This window comes from Silurus aristotelis, assembly GCF_946808225.1.
Source record: "Silurus aristotelis genome assembly, chromosome: 27".
NCBI lineage: Eukaryota > Metazoa > Chordata > Actinopteri > Siluriformes > Siluridae > Silurus > Silurus aristotelis.
In genome coordinates this window covers 12,110,686-12,120,782 of record NC_139600.1, presented here as the reverse complement: position 1 = coordinate 12,120,782, position 10,097 = coordinate 12,110,686, and the positions used below count along the sequence as shown (strand labels likewise).

The window sequence follows — 10,097 nt, the reverse complement described above, 5'->3', positions numbered from 1 at the left end:
AACCTCAGCCACTAGGGTTGCACATGCCTTAGTGCCGGTCCCAAGCCCGGATAAATGGGGAGGATTGTGTTAGGAAGGGCATCCAGCGTAAAAACATGCCAAATCAAACGTGTGGATGGTCCGCTGTGGCGACCCCTAACGGGAGAAGCCAAAAGAAAGTTGTAGTCCACCAGTTCTTAATCAGTTCAACCTCTCAGCTGGGGGATTCTGGTATAATCCTTGTTTATGTATCGTCACATTTTCTCAAGGACTTGAGGCATTAAAATCAAATCATATTTTTGTTTTATTGTGTTAATCAAATGGTCAGGAAATACATTGTTCGTTAAGAAAATGGGTTTCCCGGTTGGGCTAATCATTGTGCCCCTTGTAAAAAGCACTGCATGCATTAACAACAATAAAATCCCTTGAATGGTTCTGCCTGAAATCATAGCAAAGGCTCCTAACCCTTGTCCTGGAGTCCCCCCGTCCCTCACATAGTAGTCTTTCCCTGCTCCAACACAGACTTCAACCCAGTAAAGGCTTTAGCATCAGCCCCTGTTGCAGGGTTTCCATTTATTACCTACTGTACATCCACAACCTCCTCTTCAAACCCTGACCCCATGCAATAAGTTCACAAGTGACACGAGGATTGATTGGGTTGCTTTGTTTATGGAATACGCTGCCGGAACTGTCAAGATATGACGCTGTGCTTTCTCAAGCAGTTTACGATCAGAGCGTTCTTCTTTCATGTTCATTTGGAGCTACTGGTTGTGTGCCATAAAACAGTCATTAAACCACTCTGTGGCTATGCTAATAAACCTGGAATAATCAGAGGGTCAGTACATACTGTATCTTAAACCACACTGCTGGTGCAAACAGAATCGCAGGTAAAATGTGATTGGTAATTTTACATTTAAGAAGAACATATTGCAGCAAAAACATTCATACATCTAATGTACACACACCTACATACACTGTGGGGCAAAATAGAGAAGCCGATGCTCCTTCCTGCTTGATTTTACTGCTCGGTGGAAACCAAAGAACTCCATATACACAGTAAGCTCAGGATCAAACCTGTGGAGCTGTGAGCCAGAAAAGTCCTCTGCAGTCCCTGTTGCACAAACAAGGCATTGAAGTTAGTAAGTAAAATAAACATGAAATAAAAGTAAAACATCCAAACATTTCAAAATGAAATCCCGTCTAGCCTGTCTCGCTACCAACTGCAAAAACACAGGCTTTCCTGTTCAAACTAGTAGCGACATATGCCAGGTAATCCATGCTAGCAAAAATAAAAGCATATCTGAATTATTGCTAGCAATGCTACATCATAGACAGGTTTTTTTCTTTTCTTAAGAAAACACCACAACAATTTGGCATTAAGAATGTTCTAGTTGGTGCGAGAGAACTGGAAAGTGTCATTGGTGTGAATGCTTTGCCTTTCTGCCCAGCAATGAAGCTATCTAGCACTATTTCATAAGGAGTTAACAATCCAAATAATAGCTCTAGAACCAAACACAAGCAACTTCTCAACTACAGTTCAATCGAATATTTTATTTTATCCATATTATATTGATGCTGTAAAAACTGACTAAAAATTGTTTTTTTGTAATGTGTGTCATGTATTAGGGTATTCATAAAGGTTGCTAGCAATCTAGAAGCAACTGATTAGCGGATGAAGTGTAGTCCTTTGTAAGGTTTTAATTATCGGATCTTTTTACTAAAGCAATTGCTCGTTAAATTATTAATAAATGGTAATAAAAGTAGCAAAGGAACAGTCTGGTATTTTTTTGCGTATGTTATCAGAAAGATTAGCTTCTTGCTATGCTAAAGGAGGTGTGTAATCTGCAAAATATGCATGCTGTGTGATTACTTTTCCTCTCAGGGCTGTTTGGGAATGCTGACAATCAATACAGTATGGAATAATCCATTTTGTGTACTTCATGATACACCATGTTCGTGATACACCATGTTCACGTAGCAGAAGGGGTGCTGAGAGAACCACAGTTTAGTTTAGCAAAGAGAAATGAGTGTACATATAAAATATTGGTCACTTTCCAAACAATAAAAGTGCATCTACTAATCATTATATATAAAGAAAACGTTTTTTTGCTATTATGCTAATACATTTTTAATTGAAGCTGTTGGTGTTAATACCTTGTTCTATTTTCTGATCTATTGCTCATTAAAAAATGTTCTCCACTTTCACAAATTTGTTGTGTGCCTCGGCCCTTTCAGCAAAATCGCCGCCATCTCTGACACGTGTCGTGAAAATAAAAAATCCTCTATTAAGCTCAGTAAAGTCAGTAGAAAATATGTACAATAGCTGTCTCTTTCTGTATTCAACAGTGACTATGCTAGTAAGTTTACAGCTATTTATAGGTCAGTGCATTCTTTTACAGCGGTGATTAAACTGACTCGAACTACCTGTGCAATGAACGATTTGGAAGCACACTATTTGGAGGGACCATGGAATATTTTGGGTCACACGTTGCTTCAACACTCGGTGATCTAGTTTTGTGTCATTCCCCATTAGGTTTATGGAATGTTTTTATTTTTATCATGTGAGACTCACGCTTGTTTGTTTTGTAATTGGAGCAGTACCACTCCTTTGCTCCCTGCAGCAGCTGCAGTGTCACTGTAGATACCTGCACATCCGTCATCGAGTCAAGACGTTATTCTGCTGGAGCAGTCAGGTAATATAAAGAAAAAGTGCTTTTGGGCTTGTGGTGTGTTTTGTATTGTTATTGTAACTATTTAATTACTAATCGGTGATAAATATTCACACAGAATACTGCATTGGCAAAGTAGGACAAACACAATAAACTGTTTGGTGTCAACTGTCATCCATTAACGTGCACTTTTTTTCAAATTCCAAACAGTAAAACTATTTTAGACGGATTTACCCAGTAACAATTTTAATGTAATTTGTAAAAAGGATATGATGATATTATAATACATACATTAGACGTATACAGTCAGAATATAAATATTTACATTGGCCACTATGCATCTGTGTTTTTCTGATTTCAACTAATCACAGAGATTAAAAAAAAAGATAACAAATTGCATCATAAATGCTTTTTCTAATCATTAGAAGGGTGTTTTTACTCGTTTACTCCAATGCTGCCAAACAATTTAGTTAGTTAGGTGACCATGTTAGTATAATAGTGCATGATTTGGGTTTAACTCCGCCCCCTCTTTCTCATCTAGAAATGTTGTTGCGAGGAGGAAGAGGGCAGAAGATGAAGGCCGGGCTGAATGGCTGTTTTGGATGGTAACTAAAAGCCATTTCATGATATATTGTCTGTGTGAGGGCAAATGTTGACTGTCGACCTTGGCATCGAGAGACTCTTTATTTCCGTGGTCGTAGTTATGTTCAGAGTCATTGTCTCTAGAAGTGATGTAAAAAGAATTTAAATAGTAGTTGCCTGTAAAATTTGTATGCTGCACAGAGATCTGTGATGCACGTTTCCTGCGTGTTCAAATGGACTCTCAGATAATATGAACAATTGTTTGGCTTCAGTGTCAATTTGTTTAATTTGACATTGTGCAAATTTTTAAATATATATTCAATAGTCACTTGAACCCGTTTGTTCTGTATCATATACTTTGCATGATGTGGTATCCAGAGTTAGAGAAACAGCGTAGGCCATTTCGGCTCAAACTCATAATAAATGTTAGGGTGCGGGGGGGGCGATGCTTTTTTTCGGACCACACCACTGACGTACAGTATATCGATTATGCATTGTAAAATCAGTGATTACCGAAGACCTGCACTGTACCTGTTTTGTACACTTTGTTTTTATTACTCTGTGGATATACGAGGGACTTCAAGTCTATTTTTTCTCAGGTTAAAAGGAATAACATTAGTAAACAAGGCAGGGCTGCTTTTTTTGTATTCATCCATGTTGGTTTTTGCACTGACTGGAGACATTTGCTGTGATCCGATTACAAACAAGATCCTGGTGTTGATGGTGCCCCCCAACAGAGTTGCTCTGGTTTTAGATTTACGTGCGCTTCATTTTACATCGTTACACATGCACACATATATATATATATATATATATATATATATATATATATATATATATACAGTGAGGAAAATAAGTATTTGAACACCCTGCTATTTTGCAAGTTCTCCCACTTAGAAATCATGGAGGGGTCTGAAATTGTCATCGTAGGTGCATGTCCACTGTGAGAAACATAATCTAAAAAAAAAAATCCAGAAATCACAATGTATGATTTTTTAACTATTTATTTGTATGATACAGCTGCAAATAAGTATTTGAACACCTGAGAAAGTCAATGTTAATATTTGGTACAGTAGCCTTTGTTTGCAATTACAAAGGTCAAACGTTTCCTGTAGTTTTTCACCAGGTTTGCACACACTGCAGGGGGGATTTTGGCCCACTCCTCCACACAGATCTTCTCTAGATCAGTCAGGTTTATGGCCTGTCGCTGAGAAACACGGAGTTTGAGCTCCCTCCAAAGATTCTCTATTGGGTTTAGGTCTGGAGACTGGCTAGGCCACGCCAGAACCTTGATATGCTTCTTACAGAGCCACTCCTTGGTTATCCTGGCTGTGTGCTTCGGGTCATTGTCATGTTGGAAGACCCAGCCTCGACCCATCTTCAATGCTCTAACTGAGGGAAGGAGGTTGTTCCCCAAAATCTCGCAATACATGGCCCCAGTCATCCTCTCCTTAATACAGTGCAGTCACCCTGTCCCATGTGCAGAAAAACACCCCCAAAGCATGATGCTACCACCCCCATGTTTCACAGTAGGGATGGTGTTCTTGGGATGGTACTCATCATTCTTCTTCCTCCAAACACGTTTAGTGGAATTATGACCCAAAAGTTCTATTTTGGTCTCATCTGACCACATGACTTTCTCCCATGACTCCTCTGGATCATCCAAATGGTCATTGGCAAACTTAAGACATGCCTGGACATGTGCTGGTTTAAGCAGGGGAACCTTCGGTTCCATGCATGATTTCAAACCATGACGTCTTAGTGTATTACCAACAGTAACCTTGGAAACGGTGGTCCCAGCTCTTTTCAGGTCATTGACCAGCTCCTCCTGTGTAGTTCTGGGCTGATTTCTCACCTTTCTTAGGATCATTGAGACCCCACGAGGTGAGATCTTGCATGGAGCCCCAGTCCGAGGGAGATTGACAGTCATGTTTAGCTTCTTCCATTTTCTAATGATTGCTCCAACAGTGGACCTTTTTTCACCAAGCTGCTTGGCAATTTCCCCGTAGCCCTTTCCAGCCTTGTGGAGGTGTACAATTTTGTCTCTAGTGTCTTTGGACAGCTCTTTGGTCTTGGCCATGTTAGTAGTTGGATTCTTACTGATTGTATGGGGTGGACAGGTGTCTTTATGCAGCTAACGACCTCAAACAGGTGCATCTAATTTAGGATAATAAATGTAGTGGAGGTGGACATTTTAAAGGCAGACTAACAGGTCTTTGAGGGTCAGAATTCTAGCTGATAGACAGGTGTTCAAATACTTATTTGCAACTGTATCATACAAATAAATAGTTTAAAAATCATATATTGTGATTTCTGGATTTTTTTTTTAGATTATGTCTCTCACAGTGGACATGCACCTACGATGACAATTTCAGACCCCTCCATGATTTCTAAGTGGGAGAACTTGCAAAATAGCAGGGTGTTCAAATACTTATTTTCCTCACTGTATATATATATATATATACAGTGAGGAAAACAAGTATTTGAACACACTGCTATTTTGCAAGTTCTCCCACTTAGAAATCATGGAGGGGTCTGAAATTGTCATCGTAGGTGCATGTCCACTGTGAGAGACATAATCTAAAAAAAAAAGAGCTGGGACCACCGTTTCCAAGGTTACTGTTGGTAATACACTAAGACGTCATGGTTTGAAATCATGCATGGCACAGAAGGTTCCCCTGCTTAAGCCAGCACATGTCCACGCACGTCTTAAGTTTGCCAATGACCATTTGGATGATCCAGAGGAGTCATGGGAGAAAGTCATGTGGTCAGATGAGACCAAAATAGAACTTTTGGGTCTTAATTCCACTAAACGTGTTTGGAGGAAGAAGAATGATGAGTAACATTCCAAGAACACCATCCCTACTGTGAAGCATGGGGGTGGTAGCATCATGCTTCGGGGGTGATTTTCTGCACATGGGACAGGGCGACTGCACTGTATTAAGGAGAGGATGACCGGGGCCATGTATTGTGAGATTTTGGGGAAGAACCTCCTTCCCTCAGATAGAGCATTGAAGATGGGTCGAGGCTGGGTCTTCCAACATGACAATGACCCGAAGCACACAGCCAGGATAACCAAGGAGTGGCTTTGTAAGAAGCATATCAAGGTTCTGGCATGGCCTAGCCAGTCTCCAGACCTAAACCCAATAGAGAATCTTTGGAGGGAGCTCAAACTCCGTGTTTCTCAGCGACAGGCCAGAAACCTGACTGATCTGTGTGAAGGAGTGGGCCACAATACCTCCTGCAGTGTGTGCAATCCTGGTAAAAAACTACAGGAAATGTTTGACCTCTGTAATTGCAAACAAAGGCTACTGTACCAAATATTAACATTGACTTTCTCAGGTGTTCAAATACTTATTTGCAGCTGTATCATACAAATAAATAGTTAAAAAATCATACACTGTGATTTCTGGATATTTTTTTTTTTAGATAATGTCTCTCACAGTGGACATGCACCTACAATGACAATTTCAGACCCCTCCATGATTTCTAAGTGGGAGAACTTGCAAAATAGCAGGGTGTTCAAATACTTATTTCCCTCATTGTATGTATGTGTATATATACATACAATGTACACTTCTCTACCTTTCACTTGAGGATGCCAAACCTGTGCTCAATAGGTTTCAGGTGTGGAGACATACTTGGCCAGTCCACCTCACCTTTAACAAGGCAGTTGCCATCTTGGTGGTGTGTTTGGGGTCATTATTATGTTGGAAAACTGCTGTTTAGCCCAGTTCCTGAAGGGAGGCGTCATGTTCTGCTTCGGAATCTCACAGTACATGTTGGAATCCATGTTTTCCTCAATGAACTGCAGATCCCCAGTACCAGCAGCACTCATGCAGCCCCAGACCATGATGCTACCACCACCATGCTTGACTGTAAGACACAATTGTTTTGGTACTCCACACCAAGGTGTCGCCACACATGCTGGACACCATCTGAGCCAAACAAGTTAATCTTAGTCTCATCAGACCACAGGACATGGTTCCAATAATTTATGCTCTTGGACAGGTTGTCTTCATCAAACTGTTTGTATTCTTTCTTGTGAGTCAGCTTTAGAAGGGGCTTCCTTCTGGGATGAAAGCCATGCAAACTGACTTGTTGCCCTATGCGATGTATGGTCTGTGCACTGACAAGGGAACCTTCCACTTCTGCAACCTCAGCACTCATGTGCCTGATTTTTTAAGCAGCTTCTGCACCTGACACACTGCACGAGGACTCAACTTTTTTTATCGACCCTTGCAAGGCCTGTTCCGAGTGAAACCCCTCTTGGAAAGGAAGGTATAAAATACACAGCATTAAGCTTTTCAGCAATTTGAGCTACAGGAGTTCGTCTGTTGGATCGAGACACACGGACCAGCCTTTGCTCCCAATGTGCATCAATGAGCCTCGGCTGCCCATGACCCTGTCGCCGTTTCAGCACTGTTTCTTCCTCGGAGCACTTTTGATAGATAGTGAATACTGCAGGCTGGGAACATCCCACAAGAGCTGCCGTTTTGGAGATGCTCTGACCCAGTCTTCTAGCCATTACAATTGTCAAAACTCCCTCAAATAAAATCCAAATCACCATTTTGTTATATTGCAGGCAGATCTGTGCTTCACAACAATCCTGTTTTTCTACAGTTCCTATGACCTCATGCCTTGGTTTTTGCTCTGATATGCATCGTCAGCTGTGAGGCCTTCTATAGAGAGTTGTTTGCCTTTACAAATCATGTCCAATCGATAAACTTTTCCACAGGTGGACTCTAATCAAGGTGTAGAAACATCTCAGTAAAGATTAAGAGAAATTGGAGGCCCCTGAGCTAAATTTCAAGTGTTGAAATGGGCCTGAATTATTATTATTTTTTAATTCACAGACATTTTTAGAAATTTTTGTTCATCATTATGGGGTACTCAGTGTAGATTAACGAGAAAGAAAAATCGGTTTGAACGATTGTAGTATCAGTCTACAAGATGAAATGTAAAAAGTGCAGAGGGACTGAAAAAGCACTGAATATATGTATAGAATTAATAACAATTGCATCTTAGGTGCATTGCACACTTTCATTCATCAGATGTACAGAAGAAAGCCGCTCTCTGTTACGGTGTTATTTGAGGAGACAGCTGACTGCAATCAAATCATGGTACAGGTGTGTTATGGAAAATAAAGATGTCGTCATCGGCTAAAAGACATGCTCAGGTTACTTTACTTCCTGCACAACTATGGACCTGAATACAAGTCACGTTCACATTCAGGGGAATCGCAGCTTGGTTCCTGTGCAACCGTATTCGGAGCACCTCCTACAGATTGTGTCAGATTCGCTACCATGGTGCGCATCCCAACCAACATGACTTTTACTTTGTTCAAAATTTTGCATGCAAAGCGTGTGCTGTTTTGGGATTAAACTGCAATTGTGAGTCTATTCTGGATAATGTGTATAATGTCTGGCTGATAGAACCCTGAGAAAAAGGCTATAAAACTAAGATTGTCAAATAGTTTTCGAATAGTACACCAGAACATACCCCGCCCAAAAGAAATTTTTGTATGGAGTATGGAATTCGCGAGTGAATGCTACTCACAGTTCATGTTGAAGGAAAACAAGTTTTGAAATGATCTGTTTGTGCTTGTTAGTATATTAACATTGAAAAATGCCCATGTGGTGATCAAGTAATGAAGGGCGAGGCCAGTAACGAGCAGCTTTCAGATGAAGGAAAATAAACAAAGGCACAGTTTGTACTATAACTATACGAACCCTGCCTCATTCCTTGCCCTTTCTGTTTAGCGTGAGCAGTATTTTTCCAAGAACTTGGACTGCCTCCATCTCGCTTGGGGGAATAGGTGTGACATTGCACTGGGTTAAAAAAACATGATGGTAACATGAAGAAATATCTGGGAAAAAAAGTGTCTTTGTCTGAAGGTACTTATGTTGCTTGGAATCTCTGTAAGCCAAGCTGCTGTATCAGAATGTAAGCAAGCCCAACTTATTAATATTATATATATATATATATATATATATATATATATTTTTTTTTTTTACAATTCTTTAATAAGTGTTTACAAAACCTTTTTATATACACTGAGTCATGCACACCCTGTTTTTTGTACCTGCATGAATTCGCTAAAGGCTATATCATTTGTTTGCAGGCAATTTATTTATCTACTAAAGTTCACATGCAAACTCCAACATCGCTTTTATATATATATATATATATATATATATATATATATATATATATATATATATATATATATATATATATATAAAAGGTACTAATCTGAAATGTATCACCCACCCATGGAAGTCTAAAAACATCTTGGTACAGCTTGGTACACTATAGTGTAAACACGGCACAGTTTCACAGGTTCTCCATTTGTCTGTCAAGGTTTCTTCCAGGTTCTCTGGTTTCTCCCAAAAACTCTGGATTGCCAACTCTGAATTATCATTTACGATTAGCTTCAGATCCTCGTGAACCTGACCAGAATAATTCAGTTAATGCTAAATGAATGCTTACTGTAATATAGGAATTAAAGCAGGGATGGGAAAAAGAAAATATAACGAAATTGTCTAAAGTCAAACTTTAGAAAATCTTATAACCTTACAAGCTTAAGCGAAAGTCAAAGCTTCGCAACAGGTAACATGAAATTTGCATGAAACTTTAAGCAACTTGCATGAAAAAAATTGAGTCTCTGTAGGTTTAACGGTCATGTGCATGAGATTGATAAAGTAATCAGAAGTTTAAATATTGGGTAAATAAACAATGTTTATCTTTAGCTAGAATTTGAGTACGGAATCAGAAAACAGGAGTTAGGCTATCTTAATAGTCAGATTATCTGAGCAAATTACCAAAACGTCAAAATTTCAACATGCTGTCTATGGATGCCTCAGT

At 39.6% G+C, this 10,097-nt stretch overlaps 1 protein-coding gene and 1 long non-coding RNA gene across 3 annotated transcripts in view; one reads left to right on the top strand and one right to left on the bottom strand.

Moving 5' to 3' along the window:
* Window positions 1-589: 589 nt before the first annotated feature.
* LOC310721402 overlaps window positions 590-10,097 on the bottom strand; it is a 9,916-nt gene continuing 408 nt past the window's right edge. Inside the window, exons 1-3 of one of the 2 annotated variants that reach the window (XR_014532021.1) lie at window positions 9,811-10,097; window positions 9,504-9,642; window positions 590-1,090 (exon numbers count right to left, since the gene is read on the bottom strand). The exon at window positions 9,811-10,097 is cut by the window's right edge and continues 408 nt beyond it. This is a non-coding gene — a long non-coding RNA (uncharacterized lncRNA). The remainder of the gene's footprint in view (window positions 1,091-9,503; window positions 9,643-9,810) is intronic. The other variant, XR_014532022.1, reaches the window with a different exon arrangement.
* Window positions 2,489-10,097, top strand: part of ndrg2 (NDRG family member 2) — a 55,553-nt gene continuing 47,944 nt past the window's right edge. Inside the window, exons 1-2 of the mRNA XM_083532953.1 lie at window positions 2,489-2,672; window positions 3,190-3,253. Coding sequence (XP_083389079.1) covers window positions 3,192-3,253 — 62 coding nt within the window. The 5' untranslated portion in view covers window positions 2,489-2,672; window positions 3,190-3,191. The remainder of the gene's footprint in view (window positions 2,673-3,189; window positions 3,254-10,097) is intronic.